The following is a 20474-nucleotide window of genomic DNA, read 5'->3' as shown; positions in this document are numbered from 1 at the left end:
TAAATGATAACAAACCAAAAATTCCATTTTATTTATTTATTTACTTCTAAGGACAACACAATCATTTCTCTATGTGCCCGTGTTTCACTATAATATAAATGATAACATTGCAAAAACAAAAGATCATATTTTCATTTTCATAACAAAGTTGTACAGTGATTAGATTGATGCAAATGAGTACATATAAAAGATAACAATGCAAAAACCTTTGATATTTTAATTTTCATAAAAAAGTCATACAGATATTATATTGATCCTAAGTAAGTAGTTGTAAATGATAACATTGCAAAAAAAAACATATTTTCATAACAAAGTCATACAGATATATTGATCCTCAGTGAGTAGTTGTAAATAATAACATTGTAAAAAATGAAATCATATTTTCATAACAAAGTCATACAGTGATTATATTGATCCTAAGTGAGTAGTTGTAAATAATAACATTGTAAAAAATAAAATCATATTTTCATAACAAAGTCATACAGTGATTATATTGATCCTAAGTAAGTAGTTGTAAATGATAACATTGCAAAGAAAAGTCTTCATATTTAAATTTTCATAACAAATTCATACAGTGATTATATTGATCCTAAGTGAGTAGTTGTAAATGATAATATTGCAAAAAAATCATATTTTCATTTTCATAACAGTCATACAGTGATTATTTTGGTCCTCGGTGAGTTGTCATAAATGTTTACAACAATGCATAAAATGCTTTGATATTTACATTTTATCAACAAATACCTAAAGTGATTATATGATTAGGTCTTCAGTAATGAGTCACAAATAACACAAACTTTTTCATTTTCATAACATAGTCATGTTTATGTCTGTCCTGTTCAACAAATGATACCGTTATTTTGTTTATAGTCATGTTTCAATATCACAATATGGCTGACAGCATTTTTATCATGTCAAAATATCTTAAATTGCCAACATGACACGTCTGTGTGTCTTGAGTCCCTAATTCACATATGCCTCCACTTTAAGGAGAAGCTCAGACGCCTGCTCCACTGCCAACAGTTCATTCTCTGATTTGAACTGTTCATTTGGGATATGGGGAAATCGATGGCAGTTTGGATACTGAGTCTTTTTTGCGTCCACTCCCAGCATCTTCAGACTCTCCACAATTTGAGGCAGACCTCTCAGTTGGAGGTTGTAGAGAGAAACTTGCTTGGCAAGGGCTGAAATGGAGCTGCTGGCAGGATGTTGACCATCTCCTTTATACGTTGCAGCTATGAGAGACTTTTCCACTGCTTGATGGATTTTGAACAGACACCACTCAGTGCTCGCCCCACCAACTTCTTTGTCAGCGGCGTTGAGATCACAGCGAGCTTGTCTGCACCAGCGCTGGGCCTCCTCTTTGTTCGGCCTTGGGACATTTTCATTATGGGTCCAAAAGTTGTAGGAATGGTTGCCTCTAGAGAATCTCTCTCGGCCATCTCGGTGATGCCTGGCCTCCTGATTCCATTGCTGATAGAAGTTGCTGAAATTGGAGCTTCTGTTTGGGGAGAACGGGCCTGCAGTTTTGCCTTTGCCATTTCCTTTGATGAGCTCATCAATTCGTTTCTGCAAGTATTTGAATGCCTCGGTGGCGAGAAGTTGGCAGTCAGGGTTTTTGTCAGGATGCCATCTAAGGTACAATCGTTTGATGGCTTTATGCCTCTCCTCCTCGGGAAGAGTCCAGATCTCTGTCAAACATTTGTCAATTTCACATTTAGCTTCATCAATAGAGGCTGGTGAGGATCTCGTAGATGACGAACTGGTAGTTGATGGTTGGGAAGAATGTGGTGCAGCTCCTACTAGTGGCACCAGGTCCATGCAAGAAGCTTCAGCAGATGTGCAAGTCCTCCCTTTGGATTCTGGCTTCTTTGGTCGTTTGAACTGATACAGGTCAAGACAACTGACTTCAATTGGCTCATCTTCTCCAATTTCTATTTTGTATCTCTGTGAATATGATCCAGAATGCCCAGGCAGTTCTTCAACAATAACTGCATAAATGTACTTGTCGTTAGTGCTGTAGCCAACATATTCCCCCTCTTCAAAGTTATTGAGCACGTTCATGTCCAAGGAGTCATGCCATTCCTCTGGAATTTCTGTTCCAGGCGCTGTTGGATTAAGCCGAAGGCTTTCAGTTTCAGCACTGTCAAGGATCCCATTCTTAGCCAGAGTTTTCAGAACATCTTGTAGACTGTCACACCAGAGAAGTTGTCCAAGGACTAGGAGGTGATTTGATGCCAATCGGTTCCCTAAAAGAGCATTAATCTCCTTTGTCAATGTCATATTGATGTCATTTAGCACCATGGGCTCCATGGCATCCTTGTGTTTCAAGTAAAAGATGCAACCTTGTTGCCCTTTTTGAACAAAAACATCAATTTCAGTGGCAGTTTTGTTTAGTGGCTGTTTATTCACCCAAAGCATAGTTTTCAGACTTTTGCAGCAGACAATCTGAATACTGCCAAAGGTCTTCTTGCACATGTCAGTAGCATCTTCTTGTGTTATTTCTCCCTTAGACTGCTCTCTGATCAGACAAATGAGTCCATGTGTAAATGCTCTGGAAGACAGATGTTTGTCAAACCATCCGCTAAAGTCACAGTCAGTCTCAAGCTCACAAAGCTGCATGTTTGTTTCCACCACTTTCTCCTCAGTGAATTGAGACAGCATTGTAGGCTTGAATTTCTGAGGCAGCAGTTGCAGCAACCGATGATGCACATATATGTCACTGCCCAAATGACATTCACTGAGTTTCTCGAGCAACAGGAACTTATTCTCCAGCGCTGTTTCTAACCTTTTGGTCTCACACGTTGTATCATTGTAGTGGAGTGTGCATGATGGGTATAATTTCCCATCTACTGCAGGAAGATACAAAATCTTTACATCGTCAACAAGGGACTGGCTTTCTTTAGTTTTCAATAACTTGAAAAACTGCTCAACAGCCCGTTTCACAGTTTTCTGTTGGTTTGGGTTTAGTTGTGGTTTATCCCAGGAATCTGCATAAACTGCTGCCAGAACATTACAGTACTGCACTGCAGTAGGTTTGTCCTTTACACCAATTTTCTTGAAGAAGTCTGCGAACAGGACATCCTGCGGAGAAACGTTGTACAAATACGGTCTAAACTCGAGTTCATGGTCGAGTGAAAAAGACGCATCATCAGTCCTCACAAGTTCTTTGTCTTTTTCAACCAACACAACAGGAAGACCAGCCAATGGTTGGCCTTCAAACCCGTTTGCTTGCAGGTAGGCGTACGCACTTCGAAACACATTACCACGGGTTTGGATCATCTGGTCAGTTTTACAAGGCGACTGACAGATGTTGCTCATGTTACTGGTTACACAGTGTGAGGGTGGTTGTTCATGCGCTCCTGCATTTGTCATCAATTTCAGGAGATTCTTTGTCTTATAAACCGGTAGATGTATAATCGGCATTGCAGACCAAATCAGGTCTTGATGCTTAGGATCGCTTTCCATCAAAGATCCTCTGATTTTAACAGCAGTTGTCTCAGCAGCAAATGGTTGGTGATAGTTGCACAGTTCTTTTCGAATTTTCACAGGAAAAATGAACTTGATGTCAGCGATGCTCTCCAGCAACTTTTCCTTTTTGTTTTCTTCATTATTCACTATAGCGCAGGCTGCTTTGAAAATTAATGATGACTTCAGTTTCAACTCTTTAAGTTGGCCGTTTCCTTTTGCTTCTGATTCTAACTGAGATGCAAAATTTATTATGTCCTTTTTTGACACATCATGCTTCATGCCAAGGTCTCTGAGTAAGTCTTTTGGGTCTTTTGTTGTTTGTAGATTTCCTTTACTCAACTCAATCCAAAATCTTGCAGGCACAAATCTCTCTTGGGGCAACATTTTCTTGTATAGCTCAACACTCTCATCAAAGTAGTATGATGCCGTCTCCAATCTGCCTTGTGAATTGCGAATGAATTTCACGTTCTTTATTGAGGAGATGATTTTGTCCTTGTGCTGAGGATAACTGATTTGTGGTGACAGTAACAGTTTGAGGCAGTGAAGCATTTGCATCTCTGTGAGTGTGTGTACAACAGGCAGGATGAACTTCATGAAATAGTCCACGTCAGTCAGGGTTTTGATGTTCAATGTTTGTGACAGACTGCCGTTCTCTGGACTGTTTTGGAGGAAAATGCTGTTGCTGTCGGACAGGGTGAACAAATCTGGAAATGTCTTTGAATATGTGCTGTTGAGGATAAACACCTCTCTTGGTCCATCAATCCTCACTCGGCTACCATGTATTGTTTCAAATAATGGCAAGGATTTGAGCTTTCTCTGATACTCGTGTTTGTCTTTGGACCTGGATTCTCCAGACTGCAGGAAAAGCTGAAGCTCTTTCATCTCGTCATTGGAAAGCTTGGAAAACTTTGAGTGGTTAATGTTGAAGACCTGGTCCAACACAGAGCTTTTATCATTCACATCCATAAGTTCAGCATATAGAAGTGAATGTAGGCCTACATGTATATCACTGAAGAATACAGTGTCAAGCTTCATAAAACCAAGTTTAAAGAGGCTGCCTGATATGTCCTTTTCCGAGGTGAACTGAATCACACTCGGCATGTCTTTCATTGCTTGCAGGAAGTGCTTGTTGTTCAAACTTGGACACACAACGGGTAAAATGCAGCAGTCATTGAAGAGCTTCCTCACATCACTTATTGTCAGACTTTGTTCATCACCACTAGATGTTGCAGGTTTAATCTGACTTGTTAAGAACATCCAAAGTGGTTTCAACCACTTCAACATGGTCTCGTTTGGGACATGAAGACCACTGTGTAGATCAACTTCACAGTTCTGAAGAAGCTGCTTAATTAACCGCTTCAGACAATTCACTGCACAGGGAACTGTCAAACTGTTGACAAGGCCTAAACTTTGTAGAGCATGACTATGAGCTGTGTTGGTCTGATAATCTGCAAAGTGGTCCTCGTAGCCAAAGAACAGACTTTGATATCGTGATATCAGCTTGGGAGATTGTGAGTCAAACACTCTCAAAACTTTGTCTCTTGTGAGAAGAAGTGGAAGCCCATCGAGTAGACTGGAGTTGACCTTTTTCCAGTTGAAATCTTTTAAGCAGAAACTCAAGAGCTTTGAACATCTTGTTTCATCTCTGATCAGAGTGGCAGTTATGGGCAACGGTAAATCCTCATCCGTTTGGGTTGGGTCATTGAGGGGTTTTTCTCTCAGGAAAGTCTGCACAGTTGAAGGATTCACATCTTTCACTTCAATGCCAGCGGCTCTGAAACTTTTCCAAACTCTGTTCATGGAAGAAGGAACCAATGTCATTCCAAGATCTTCCAAAATGGGATTGATCTCTTCCATTGCTGGGAGTGTCAGGTGTGGTGCCTTAGTTGTTTCAGTTTCTCTGACGTTACACCAGTCAAAAGAGTACTCCTTTAATTCTCGGCCGGCAATTACGCGTGTTGAACTCCTCAACACTGGAATCATATTAAGGCCTCTTTCTTTGATTGATCTGTATACCTCATGTATCATTTCATGCCAATCCTGACCAACATCTTTGGTCACAGTTGGCCAAAAACACAAGTACGAGCTACTGAAGTATGACTCAACACATGCAGAAGAAACTTTCTTGTCTGCAATGCTATGGCTGATGTAATGAAGGAGATCTGCATACAGTGGAGCAATGACATTTTGTTTCAAAGATTCATTCCAGTTAGATTTCAGACTTTGCCCGTCTTCTTTCCAAAGGCTTCTCCTGGCAGAATCTACCTCAAAGTTTGCATTGACATGCACTGGCAGTCCAGTTTTCCCTGGCAAAGGAAGGGAACAAAAGGCTTCTCCATTAAAAATCATAGGTCTGGATGGTGGTATATCTGAACTTTTGCCCATCTTTGTGCTCACACGCGCCGCTATTGCTGCTTGGGGAAGTTTGTCCGATAGTGTTAGTTCTCTGTTTTTGAATGAGCCAAACTGTTCTGCAATGATCCATTTAGTTTGTCTTTTGTCAGAGGTTGAAATCACGGTTCCGTAAATGGCCTTGTCTGGCGTTATTGGTTTGTCAGATTGTAGCGCATTTTGTTGAAGTTTTACAAAGGCATCTTTACTTTCTCTGAATTTCTCTGGCAGACTTTTTTCAACCATGAAGATTGTTTCAAGTTTCTCTGAATGTTCATTGATTTCATGGACTTGTATTTTGCAGATGTTTTTCAGAAAGAGAATAAGTCCTTCAGGATCTTCAGAGAGTGCAGAGCACAGCTCCTTCATGTCATGGTCAGTGACTCCCTGCTGTGATATTTTAGAGCTGTTTGCCATGGTACCCATCCTTAGAGGTAATCTGAACATGGTGCCCTCTTTAAGAGGAAATTTGTCTGGAAGAAAGGATTCATAGACATCCATGTACATGGTCTTGAAAGTGTCAGCTAGTGTATAGCCAGTGCCAGCTGGTGGTTTGTTTGAATGGCATTCAATGTATTTTTGATTGGGATCAGAAATGCAGAGTAGTTCATCTCCAGTGAGGATTGATGGGCAGTCAGTCAGATGGTAAACAGAGTTGAATCCTACTCCATATTTTCCTATCTTCCCTGGAGAGTTGTGCTTTCCTCCTTCTCCCAGCTGTTGAATGCCAGCCAGGTCAGCATCAGAAAACACTTTGTTGTTGAACACACACAGTGCTGGACCCTGCAGTTGGTTCCATTTCTTCCCAAATGTTTTTTCTTTGCCGTGCTGGCGTTTGTCCCAAACAAAGTGAATCTCTGTAGCCTCTGCATCATCAGCATTTTGGACAAGCTCTTTAAGGATATCCTTTTTTGCTGGATAGGCTGAAATTATGTTTTTAATTCGTACAGTTAGTTTTTCCTGCTGTTCGAACTCAAAAGCGAATGGTGAAATGTTCTCAACTACGTGGTTTTGCAGGGTATGATGCCTGGTAGTTTTGATTCCAAAGTGGCGAGCCATAACACGTGGAATATCCTCGTGACATAATGTGACACCTGAAGCGACTGGCATCCATGGGCTGTCATCGAAAAACATCTCACTTGCAGGTTGTAAAATGCCATCTGCATTGGGTATCAGATAGTCAACCGTTGTTTTCTCTTTGGCCTCATATATCCCTCCTTTTAGAATTTTGAGGCAAATTGTTAGGTCACTCTTTGGCAGGGTCTTCTTACCATGTTGTGAGTGCAACTCCTGGAGCACAGTCAGAAAGTGACTGGTTGTAAAACATTTTTCAACACCTACACTTTCCCAGAGCCTCCTGAAATCAATGAAGGCAGTTGGGAGTACATAGAGATAGGGTTTTGCTTCAAATTGCCCAATCTCAGCTACATGAGTCACATTTACAAATGTACTGCCAACAAGAATGAATGGGAATGAATTTGCCCTCTGTGAGATGAAAGTGGAGTCCCCAGAATCACTGAGCCACTGATTCAGGAAATGATAGCATTCACACGCTATTTTGTGAAGCACGGATGTGTCAATGGATTGAGATTGCTCACATGCTTCTTGCAGCTGCTGGAACACATTCTCAGGCCTTGGACTGTCATGGACTCCCAAAATTTGCAGGACTGGATCAGTGTTGTGTATTTTCAGATTGGTATGATCCAGCACATGTTGTGTCATGCTAACGAGTGGGGAGCATTTGCCACTAAAAATATCAGTGGGCCTTTTAAGTGTGACATTTCTTTCCATTTTTGTATCACCGGGGGAAAATGCTGGGAGAAATTCAGTCATCCTCAGTGTTTCCCAATGGAGAGAGTCTTCATCATTCATGTGATTCTTCATAAGTTCAAGAAGGCAATTCAAATGCCCCCATGCTTTCTTTTTGTCAGTGCTCCAGGTTTTGGTGATTGTGCCTGCTTTCTCTGTGATGTCTTCCAGTGGGAGACGATCATTTGCCATTCCAAGTTCCAACAAGCGTTGAATCCTTTTGGGGGAGCAGAAGTCATTTTTGGTACCACCAAGCAAGCGTCCTTCTTCTGGTTCAAAAAGACAGGCCACTTTCCCTGACGGATTCACAAGTTTCCTGATGTGCTGGAGCTGTCCGCCTTTTGCAGGGATGCACGGATATCTGACCAGTAGTTTGTCAATTTCTTTGAAATCAAGGTCAATAGCATGCAGCACGAGAGTATCTCTACTCTTAGGGTCCATGGTACCAAGGTTGTTAAACACTGCTTCTTGGTAAAACTTGTCCCAGTTCCATGTTCTCTTCTGTAAAACCTTCTCTAGGCCAGCCTGTTTGAAGCTATTTCTCAACCACAGTGGAAGGGAAACAACATGGTTGGGTGCTTTTGCATGTTCCTTGCACACCTGCACTGCAAGTGCACTGATGTCTTCATCCTCTTCGATGCTCTCGTGTAGAAATATGGCATTGTTCATTGAGCACCAATGTTCTCCATCACTAAAGAGCTCTGGGCCAATGGAGTGCTGAGCAATGGTGGAGTACAATGCATCAACCAAAGGCTTGAAAGTTTCACTCACTTTCTCTCTATTAGGCCAAAAGGTGTGGTAACAGTAAGTTTCCAGTTGCTCGTTTTCAGACATTTTCTTTAGTGCCGAAAGTGCAGTAACATATGCTGTCACTACAGGATCCTGAAGAAGGGCTTTGTTCCAGTCATGTTTCACCCCACTCTCCCACAGACCTTTTCGGTTGCTCGTCACAGCAAATGTTCCATTTACATTGACTGGAAGACCTGTGTGAATGGAAAGAGGAAGGAAGCAAAATGCCTGTCCAACAAGATCCGTTTGTAATGGGGCCAGTTTCCCAGTTTCTGGATCTTTTTGCAAAGGCACAGCAACCCCCCCGATGGGCAAAGAGAACTTGGCTTGCTTGTTTCCTTGAAGAGCCATTTGCAAACACTGATGTGTCCCAAAGCAGTTGTACAGGAGCCAGGATTGGACTTCAGTTACACCAGATTGCTGACTGGTTATTTGGACAATGTTGACTGTGCAGCAGTCAATGACCTCTTTGCATTTTCCATCAAGTTTCCCCAATGATTTCTCAGCTTGATGCTGCTTTGTCACATTGGTTTCATCAGGAATCTTCATTGTACTCACAGTGGTTTTGGCGACAGTGAGGACGGTTTCGATTTCATCATCTCTTGGCGGAGTTGAAACATCGTTTGAGACACTTTGTAGAGATAATGTATTGATGTTCTTCAAAAACAGCAGGTGAGTTTGTGAATTGTTAGTTAAGTGCTGTTGAAAAGTGATGATATTGTGTTTGTGATACACCTTTGCACTTATTTCTGACTCAAGAGCCTCTTCTTCAGTTCGGAAAGGTAGTTTGATCAGAGTGCCCGGATAGGGCTCAGGGGGACTTTGTCTGCTGAAATTACAATCAAAAATGCGTTCGTATGGTCCAAACTGACCAGGAAAGCAATGAAAGAGTCGTTTCTGAGAGAGATCCAGCTTGATTCCAGGAATTGCTTTGTTTCTGATGTGCTTCTTGAGGTGAGTTACATTTGGATCAAGTATGAGAAGACTGTTGCCACTGAGGATAGAAGGAACATCTGTCACATGATACACTGTATTGAATCCAAGTCCAAACTTTCCAATTTTTTCCACCTTGTTTTCCTTCGAGGCAGCACCAACTCTGACAATATTTTTCCAATCCTCCACTGTGAACTGCTCATTATTAAATGCCCAAAGGCAAGGTCCCTGACAAAGTGTCATGTCAGGGTCAATGAGACTTTCGGGGGCGTCTTTGTGCACTCTGAAATCCACCAAGAATTTGCATGCTTCTGCCCCAGCATCCTCTGCATTTTGAATGAGCTCTTTGAAGATGTCACTTTCTTCATCATACTCTTTGAGAATGTTTTTAATCCTCGTGGTTATCGGTTCAGATTGTCCACACTGTTCTATTCCCACTAACTCTGGATCGAGGATGTAGGTACTGAGAAATCGGATGTTAAACCATTCAGCAGCTGCTATTGGGATTTCCTCATGTACGACATGAATTTCCTCCTGGCTGTACTTGAGCTCTTTCAACCCATTTTTGCTCACATCACAGAAGACTGCTGTTGACAGTGGTTTAAGGGTATGTTGTTCACCCTCTAAGAGGACTGGCACTGGGATGTCATCTTGAACGGTCTTCTTCTCTCTCCAAAGCCAGTTAAGGATTTCTATTGACACTTTTACCTCAGAGGGACTTGCAAATGGCTGTTGCCTTTCTTCAATGGTTTGCTGGATAGACTGAAGAATGCCAACAATTTCTTCATCTGAAAGCACCGTTCTCAGGCCAAACTCCCGGAGCAACTTCTTGTATGGCCGAAATTCTTTTGGCACCTTTCCAATGTAAGAGCTCAAATCAAGATTTTGTGGGTAGTCTAGAACCACATCCTGAAGTGATACAAACTTGTTGTGGCTCCACATCCAGGGTGTGTCTTTGTTCATCACTGTTGAAAATTCAGAGATGTGGTCTTGCATGTGTTTGTAAATGCTATGCAACTTCCTTTTGAAATCCACATTTGTGTCAGGATCACTCATTTTCTGTGCTTTTGATGTCAAGACTGACAAATTCTCTATCACTTTTTCAGGTGGGGGTAGGCGTTTGAGACCAAGTTGGCTGCTAACTCTGTCACTGAACTTTCCCACCAGAGGCATTACATGCCCAACAATGTCCTCGTACACAGAATCTCTTATCTCATCCGGGCAGAAGAAACAACTTGTCTGAGATTTTTTGTCATTACCAGGCTTAGCACATGGGACCCATTTTAGCATTTTGAGGCGATTGAGTTGCTCATGAGAAAACTTTGACAGCAGATCATTAGTATTCAACATCTTCAAGAGCACCTGAGCTCTTTTGAGAGCCTCAGTTTGAGAGTCAACATGTGATCTGTCAATCAGTGTGGCGGCATGCATGACGTGCTCAGGTGACACATCTACTTCTTTATTTAGCAATCCAAGATCTGTTAGGCTTTGCAGCATCTGCGATGTGTGAGTGTATAAAGGTGGGGGGAAGAAATCAGACTCAAAGATGACTTTAAAGGTTTCAATTCTTGGATCAAAAAAGCTGGAGGTCTTTTTCAGCTTTCCATTCACTCCAATGAAGCTCAAGTCCTTACATCTGCGTTTCAAGGTCTGATTTTGAGAGAAAAGGACATCACCGTGCTGTAAAATCCAAGTCATGATTTTCTCAGTGTCTTCTTTCCTGCAAGCCCCCTTCTCAATACAGTCAACGAGGAGATTGGCTGCTTCGGCGGTGTCCAAGAGATCGACTTTGAGCAGCTGCAACAGTCTGCGATCAGCCTCAGTTGCACACTGCACAACTGAATCGGGCATGGGGAACTCTGTTGGTACTTTTAGACCAGAAATTAGAAGCACAGCCCGTTTTGATTGAGCAGCAACGCAGGATCCTTTCATGGTTTGAAACAGAGGCAACTTGGAGAGCAAATCTTTCTCAGTGACTGAGAGAGAATCCAGACGAGAGAGATAATCTTTCAGTTCTTCTCGTGCTCTGTTAGAGGCAGTCTCGAGTTTTCTGATGACATCCTGTGAAACTAAATTCACCAAGACTTTCATGACACTCTTTGGAGATGGGCACAGAACATATGAGTCTAGGTCTTCGTGCTTGAGCCACTCGTTTCCTCTCACCGCTGTGCCACCGACTTTGTTCACTAACTGAGCTATTTGTTCCGGCAAGTTCCCCTGCTTGTTTTTCTGAAAAATGAGGGTTGTGTTCTGCTCTAGTCTTGCTAGTGATACAGGCTGACTGACAGACAGAGGACTGACTGGTATTAATGGCATTCCAGTGAAATTACTTAACTCTTTGAAGTGAGTGTTGAGAAATTTCCAGAATTCTTGGAGCCAGTCTAAAGGCGGATGTTGGCTGCTGCTGATGTCCCAGGTAACAAGCCCCGTCCTCGTCTGCTTCCAGTCCTGTGGCAAATACCTCCCTGTATATTCAGCCACCCGGTCTGCGTCAATGTTGATGACCTTGAATAAATCTGAAAAATACATATACAAATGTTTGTGTAGTGTGAAAACAAGCAGGTGACAGATGTAAATAACTTTTAAATCACTGTTCAATAAAATTAGATTCCTACTTTTTCTGGCCAGTTCTTTCAGGTGGGTGCTGCAGGCTGGACTGAGATCATCTGAGATGAAGAGGTGTTTGCAGTATGGTAGCAAGACTCTGCATAGAGGGTAAGTTTGTTCATTGTGCATGTAACAAAAATATGACATTTGCATATTATCTTAGTGTACATTGAATGACCAAAAAAGATATTATTTTAAAATCTAAATAATTAACCAAAAATTAAAGACCTACCTTGGAAATTCGTTGCTGTCAATTAAAGCAGTGTCCTCCTCTCTGTCTGTGAAAGATCTGAAAGAGCCATCGTTGAGTGGAAGCAACTGAAGACCCTTGAGCTCTTTGTATTTTCCATCGCTCAAAACGTACTCCAAAAGACAGAGTTTGTCGTCTTTAGAGACGGTGTGCACGCCAATCCTGCGGAGAATGTCTCTTAGGAAAGTTGGGGTCACATGTTTTAGGGTGTTGCGGTGTGGGTGGGCCTCATGTATAGCTCTTGCAACACTACCTGGTAAAGTGACAAGATTTTCTTCACAGGAAACCAAAGTCCTTTTAATGGCGGCCAATATGGCAGGGCTTGTTGGACCATTACAGGGGAACACAGCTTCCGATGGAGTGATAAACTGTCTTTCATCTTTGGCAAGAGAGAGGACAGCCACTTCCTGTCTGAATAAGTGATGAAGAACATCCAGAGCAACGCCATACCATTTTTCTTTGTGCTTTATCTGGTCGATATCTGGCCACAGGTCGTACACGGAAGAGACAGGCAGAACAGATTCTTGGGCAAGTTTGATGGCATCTTTAATGATCGTGAGGTATGCCTGTGGGAGCACCTCCTTCATCAGCAGTTCATTCCACACAGCGTGTTCGTCGTGTTTCTGGTCTTCCTCTTGCCACTTGATGTGTCTTCTGTTGTCTGTGAGGCCAAAGCATGCGTTGATGTAAACTGGGAGTCCTGTCTTGTTGGATTCATTGTTTGGGAGGGGGAGAAAGCAGCTCAGTCTACTCTCACCACAGTCTCTCTTCTCACCACAAGGGAATGCCAAGTCAACTTGAGGGAAAAAGCTCAACTTTTTTGCAAGTGAATCAAGATTTTCTACGTTGCCTTCTTTCATGGTACAGGTTGTCAGAAGCCACTTTGTTTCTTTGTGGTCTTCTGAGTTGAGGGTTATCACTTTGAACTTTGTAGAACCCTCGATTATTGACTCATCTTCTGACTCCAGAACCACACCTGTGGGGACTGAGGATTTCACTTCAAGTCTGGTGTTAACGGTGCCATGTACGTCGATATGTATCAAGGACACAGAGGTCACATTTTTCAGGAACAGAAGGCTCAAGTCTGCATCCGCAATGAAGCTATCAAAAAGGTCAACCACCTTGTCAGAGTCATACAGATTATCTGAAATATCTGATGCCTCTTTGCGCAAGGGGAATCTGAAAATTGTCCCTTCAAAGTGTTGATCCTCCATGATGACTTCTGACCATTCTGGTCTGCTTACAAGCGAAACTATATCTCGAAAGGGTTGAAACTGATCATGCATAGACATTAGAGCTTCTTGGTGCTCTGCATCATCCAGAGACCACAGAAAACCTCCTGGTCTTCCTCCAAATATTATTTTTTCTTGGGGGTCCATCATGCCAAGGTGCTCTGAACTGAATATACTTGGCACATCTGTGAGTAAAGTAAAACACATATTGTCCCATTAATCAACTATGCATGTTCTCTAAAGACTCAAATTTAAACTGACACAATTAGGTATACGTGTGTATCTGTACGTAGTTTCACCTGTTATGTGGTAAACAGAGTTGAAGCCAATTCCGAACCTCCCAACTTTGTTTGGGTCATTGCGTTTGACACTTCTCCCTGCCATCTGGATTCCTTTCCAGTCATCCTCAGTGAACGCTGCGTTGTTGTAGGCGTAGAGAGCAGGACCTTTGCAAAAACAAAAAAAGTAGAAAAGTACTTATGACATTAGGTTAATGCATCTGTGTGTTCATTAATTCTCTCTGGTCTCTCTGTAACTGCTTATTTTTAAGTCTATCCAGAATGCATTGAGCAAAATGTTTATGAGGCTGAGGTTGTAAACAAACAATCAGTAGACATAAGGCAATTTCTGCTAGAAGGTCTCCATATTGTAAACTGTTGACTAAGACGGGTACACTTCAAGTTCTTTTATTACAATCAAAATTAATGTTAGGGTCTTGTGGTGAATATGGTTAGCACAGTCTACTGTAACCAGCGACATATGGAGAGACTTCCTTATGTCTGCTGAATTTAATCAATCAAACGTTATTTGTATTCCACCTTTCCTACAGGTTAGACTGAAAAAGTGTTGGACTGTAAAAACAACACAAACGACAAAATAATTCAGCAATTTAACAATTTGAGACTAACGTACGCGAGACAATAAAATAATAAATAGCACTAAAATAGAATTGAAAGCCATAATAACAGTATTATTAGTAAAATAGTGAGAAGTAAAATCTAGATTAATAAAAATAACAGACAATAAATCAGAATAAAATTATACAACTTAAATACAATAAAATAAGTGATTAATAGAATAACAATAAAATAGAATATAATTTTACAACTTAAATACAGTAAGTGATTAATAAAATAACAATAACATATAATATAATTTTACAACTTAAATACAATCAATTAAGTGATTAATAAAATAGAATAAAATTGTACAACTTAAATACCATAAGTGGTTAATAAAATACAAATAAAATTGAATAAATAATTATAAATACAATAAAATAAGTGAATGAAATAACCATTCTTAATCAAAGGCCTAGCTGAATAGGTAGGTTTTAAATTTAAGTTTAAAGATTTCAACACTTCCAGCAGCTCTCAGATCCATTCATTTATGAAAAATGAATGTCTGGACACTTTATAGCCCTGACTTTAATCCACAATGTGCAATATTTAAATTATTGTTGTTATTATAATCAATATAGCATCTCAGACCCTAATGCCATCTTATCAAGTGATCATGAGAAGCAAGTTTGAGTTGGATCGCCTGAAAAGGCAAGAAGCCGTTATTGTCAAGAAAAAAAAAAGAGTTTTATGGTAATAACAAAAAACATTACACACATGTCCTCTTTGGCCAACCACACTGGACTATGGAAGGAAACCCACATGAAAACAAGCAGAACATACAAACTCTAGGGCTGATATTTGAGTATTGGACTTTTTTGCTGGTAGCTACCAATCATCGGTCATCAAGCTACCTCCTATTTGCTCTATTATCAAATTTTCTGATATACATTTTTGTTAAAATTATATGATAACCTCCCTAGAGCATGGCTATTCTCTGATCATCCTGCATACCTTGGTATTCTCCCAATGCATCAGTCCAAAGGCTCTCAGTCCCATAGCTTCTCTCATCGTGGATGAAAATCACTTCTGTGGCTTGACCATCATCTGCATTTTGAATCAGCTCCTGTTGACAAATACAAACAATAACCATTAGAGCTTAGCAGACCAAAGTTAACACTCATGGTTTGCCGCCACGTTCCTCTTCACTACGGCCACTCTGCTAAGCTCCAAATCTGGGCTACACACGAGTATAGTTAAAGTTAGTCCACCTACACAGGTGTTTTCTTCTAATTAGATCTATTCTCAGGATTGTGTGGGCGTGAACAAACTGCGCTTTATTGACATCTCCCTCACCTATCTGATGGTTTTGTTGTATTGTTGTTTTTTTGTGTTTGGTGAAATGTTATTTCCGGCTCATCTCCACCCAGCTTACACTAGACTAGACGTCTAATCAGAGGCTTGGAAACTTAATACTGCAGTGAGAAATTGATAGACTATCATATACATGGAGTTACCAGTTTATTCAGTACACCCACTGAGGCAAAATCTAATGAAATCAAATTCAACATTTTAACATCAACAATTAAAAACTAATGTGATAAATGCGTTTATTGAATGTAATGTTGTTTTATTGGCAGGAGAAAAAAAAAGCAATTTGAATATTTTTTCATATTTCTTATGCAAAATGTCTGTAAATCAAATACAAATCACCTGTTTTTAGGATTCAATATAAATTTAAGCAGAATCAACATGTTTAGCAACCACGCTGGTCACACCAAAAGAAATAGACGTCCAAACTCCAGGTGTGTATAAGCTAGATCTAAAGAATAATGCTATGCATCAGTTAGAAACATATGAAATGTTATGTAAAGTCATTATTATACGTAATTATTATAGTTAATCAATATTTGACAGCATTGTACCCACTTTCAAAATTTGTCCACCATCTGGATATCGACGTAGAATATCTTGCAGGTAGTCAATGAAGGGCGGCGCTGTTGCCCCAAAGGACGTCCTAAACAAAGCAGGAGGATTAAAGAGTGAGAAACAAGGGATAAAATTCAAATCAGCACAGGGTGAGTCCTCCTGAAGCAACTAAGGTAGGAAGAGCTGGGATTAGAGTCAAGTTCAACCAGCACATACCTACATTTGACTTATATGTTTAGCCATAAAGTGCTTTACTTGAAATTAGAAGATACTATTTCCTTGTAGGCCAATAAGAGCCAAAATGTTCACTAGTATTTTGTAAACAAGGCACTTTCTCTACCTAATGTCCACTCATAAAACATGACTGGTATGGATGTGAATTTTGAATCTTATAGCTGTAACTAGTTACAAACAGTTGAATTAATGTAGGGAATTTATGCAGGTGGATGCTAGAAGACTAATAAAACTCTCCTGTATAGGGGCTTGTAAATGGTTATGAAATAGTCATATATTGTTACTGTGCATAATCAGTCATGCCGCTAAGCTCTCATTTCTACACCAACACACAGCACTTGCCCTCACTTACCATGAGTAGTACAAATATGAGCGCTATCTTATTAGTTATACTAATATATTTAAAGGTCCCATATTGTAAAAAGTGAGATTTTCATGTCTTTTATATTATAAATTAGGTTTGAGTGCTATATAAATACTGTGAAAGTATAGAAACGCTCAATCCACAGAGAAATACACACAACCCATATTCAGAAACTGTGCCTTTGAAACAAGCTGTCAGGATTTCTGTCCATTTGTGATGTCACAAAAATAAAACAAAAAAACATATAGACCATTTTACCGTTTTAAACATAACATTGTAAATGTGCCCCAGTTTGTTTCTGATTGCACATTGGTTGCGTCCTAAATTTAATAACATGCTATTTAGTTCGCTTAAACAGTATGTGAGATATTTCAGTATCTTCGAAACCTTATTATGAAACCAATAGTACGTGAATTGCAGACTATTTCTGGTGAAATATTACAGTATGCAACGTTGAACACTACGGCGGCATAAATATCCCACAATGCAATGCTGTAGTAATGACAATGTTCATAACAGACGTTGACGGACAGCTCTGTAACATCGATAACGCTTCAATTTAACTGTAAGTATAAGATTTATATATATATTTATTAAATATAATTTTTTAATTAATTCTGACTTTGGTTCTCACATGGTCACATGAAGTTGGTACGTGTTTCCATGGTTACACGTTTCCAACCGGCAAGGAGGCTCTCAGGAAGTGATGACGTAAATTACCGCTCAGTGCATCCGAAAAGATACGTACTATTGTTTATTCACACAAAAGTGTGTTGAACGATAGTACACATACTGAGTATGTAGTGCATGGTAAGTGATTTCCAACGAAGCCTGTATGTGAATGACATCAGCGGACAGGAAGTAAACATGAACCCAAGCTGTTGCCAAGCAACGTAATTCCGTTGCAGTTTTGTTGAAATGCACTAAAGCGTTTCAGACAGAGGGTAAATACAGGCATATTCAGGCAGATGGTATGAGGAAAATCATGTTTTTTTTAACATTAAAGCATGTAAACAGTATGAAAAAGTATGACCCTGAAAATTAGCACAATATGGGACCTTTAAACGAATTATTCATTATTGTGCATAAACTGTATTGGCATATGCAACAGGTTTCTTCAACGTCTATTTATCGAACCTACTCTGCAGGATGAACCTGTCAAGTAAAAGTTGTCCTTGAGTTGTTGTGTTTGACACACAGATAATCGCCATGACAACAACATGATCTCTCAATACTCATGCATGTGTCACTGCCCATTTCTCTCACCATGCCAAACTTAAACCAGATTTAAAGGTCCCATATCATGCTCATTTTCAGGTTCATACTTGTATTTTGTGTTTCTACTAGAACATTTTTAAATGCTGTAATGTTAAAAAAAAAACTTTATTTTCCTCATACTGTCTGCTTTAATATGCCTGTATTTACCCTCTGTCTGAAACGCTCCGTTTTAGTGCATTTCAACGGAATTGCGTTGCCTGGCAACAGTTTGGGTCCATGTTTGCTTCCTGTCAGATGATGTTATTTACATACACTGCAACCAGGAAATAAACTGGGACACATTTAGAATGTTTACGCTTAAAACCGTGTAATGGTCTAAATATTGTAGATTTGTGACATCACAAATGGACAGAAATCCTAACGGCTTGTTTCAAACACACAATTTCTGAATACGGGCTGTGTGTATTTCTCTGTATATTGAGCGCTTCGATACTTTCACAGTATTTATACAGCACTTAAACCTGCTTTATAATATAAAATACATGAAAATCGTATTTTTTACAATATGGGACCTTTAACAGAGAAAGTCTCTAGGTTCACTGGTTAAAGTGACATAGATCCATGTGTCTGGTACAACGTTAATGTTTTGTACAATACGATGGTGCTTAGGAAGGTCAAAAATTAAAAAACATAATTTTCAGCTGATTTTAGGATGACGCTCTTTTTCCATTTAAAGCCTCTGAACCCCCACTCAGGTGTTCTCAGTTATTGTGGTTGATTAGACCTCTGCTCAGGGTGAAGGTAGGTGAGCTATGATGAAAACATATTATAATCTTCATCTACCATTAATAATGATAAATATGCATTTCACCCACCCTTACAGGTGCAACAACAGGTGACAGGAAGATATCAATCAATTAGTCTTTACACACCCACACAGTCCTGAGAAGAGGTCTAATCAGCCAGATTATCTGAAAACACCTGTGTGGGTGTGCAGAGGCATATGGCTAGGGATTTCTTAAGTTTCTTAAGAAATCAGTGTCAGTAACTCAAATATTGCTTCAGTGCACTTTGGTCAAAATAGCATGTTCCTCTATTGTTGGTTCAGTTTGCACATAAACCAACATAAAAACAAAGAGGTGCAACTCACCGCGTTTTTTTCTTTGTCTTGGAACTCATCCTTCCTGGCATGCATGCTGTAAGAGAGTCAGAGGACAGTGCATTCCATTACAGAACAAACTTCTCATTTTATCCACGTGATGGCCACACCTGCTACCACACAGACCATTTAAATGTCAGTAACTCTCCTGCATGCACTCAAGTTTAGAGTTTACACTTAATAGTTGAACCTGCAGCAGGCAGAATGTTTTTGGCATCATCGGGCAAAAAATCCATAATAACCTTTCAGCATATTGTAATTCAAATGTTCTAAGAGATAACTAGACTTCTTAAACTCAGATAATTTCTGAGTTTTTTCTTGTATATTTGTGAGTTTAATCTCAGAGAATTTCTGAGTTTTTTCTTGTACATTTGTGAGTTTAATCTCAGAAAATATCTGAGTTTTTATTGTATATTTGTGATTTTAATCTCAGAGAATATTTAAGTTTTTTGTTGTATATTTGTGAGTTTAATCTCAGAAAATATCTGAATTTTTTCATGTATATTTGTGAGTTTAATCTCGTAGAATATCAGATTTTTTTCTTGTATATTTGTGAGTTTAATCTCAGAGAATACTTTCAACTTCCTGTTACTCTAACTTCCTTATTGTTGAATCATTCCCCCCCCAATAAAGCCATATAATATGTTGGTTAATTTACTCAGTTATGCTGATAAAGATGCTAGTAATTAACTACACATTAGTAAAAAAACAAAACAAAAAAACAACTGTACCTCAGTCATATTTGAAGAGTCTCATCCGTTCTGGTGTCCACAAGTTTGCCAAAGAAACGCAGGTCCATCCGTTCTCCTCTTTATAAAGGCTGCTGATGCCCAACCCTAAAAGCACGCTCGTTTCCCGGTACATTAGTTTCTTTCGTTTCCCGCTGAAGTCTCAGTATCATTTGTAGGAAACGAAACTTTAGATGGCAGCAGCATCAAAGCTGAAGACAGACCTGTTTCTCCTGAACTGCACAATGAAACGCAATTATTCAGTTACTATGAGCTCATCTGAGCACAATTTCCCAGAATTCTTTATAGATATTTAAATCAATATCCTCCTCACAAACACTAACCATACACTTCCACGTAACACACACAGACATACACACACAGTTGTCTTTTTTTATATATTTACTGTATTGTTATTGCTGTTATTATATATATCCTGTCCTAATTGTTTGTTATCACTATTATATAGTCATATTATTTCTTTATATTAATCTTGTCTCTATAGGTGGAGGCTAAAGCCC

At 39.8% G+C, this 20474-nt stretch overlaps 1 protein-coding gene across 1 annotated transcript; it reads right to left on the bottom strand.

The window, feature by feature from the left end:
* Positions 1-21: 21 nt before the first annotated feature.
* On the bottom strand, positions 22-20331 carry LOC119500148 (sacsin-like). Its single transcript, XM_037789660.1, has 8 exons — positions 19957-20331; positions 19217-19262; positions 16251-16338; positions 15336-15447; positions 13782-13928; positions 12233-13667; positions 12009-12097; positions 22-11909 (listed from the first exon to the last, which is right to left on the bottom strand). The coding sequence occupies exons 2-8, from the start codon at positions 19255-19257 to the stop codon at positions 964-966; spliced, it is 12858 nt and encodes a 4285-aa protein (XP_037645588.1). The 5' UTR covers positions 19258-19262; positions 19957-20331; the 3' UTR covers positions 22-963.
* Between the last annotated feature and the right edge of the window lie 143 nt (positions 20332-20474).

This window comes from Sebastes umbrosus, chromosome 13 (assembly GCF_015220745.1).
Source record: "Sebastes umbrosus isolate fSebUmb1 chromosome 13, fSebUmb1.pri, whole genome shotgun sequence".
NCBI lineage: Eukaryota > Metazoa > Chordata > Actinopteri > Perciformes > Sebastidae > Sebastes > Sebastes umbrosus.
Note: the sequence above shows the minus strand (reverse complement) of the source record. Positions and strands in the feature narration are given on the sequence as shown.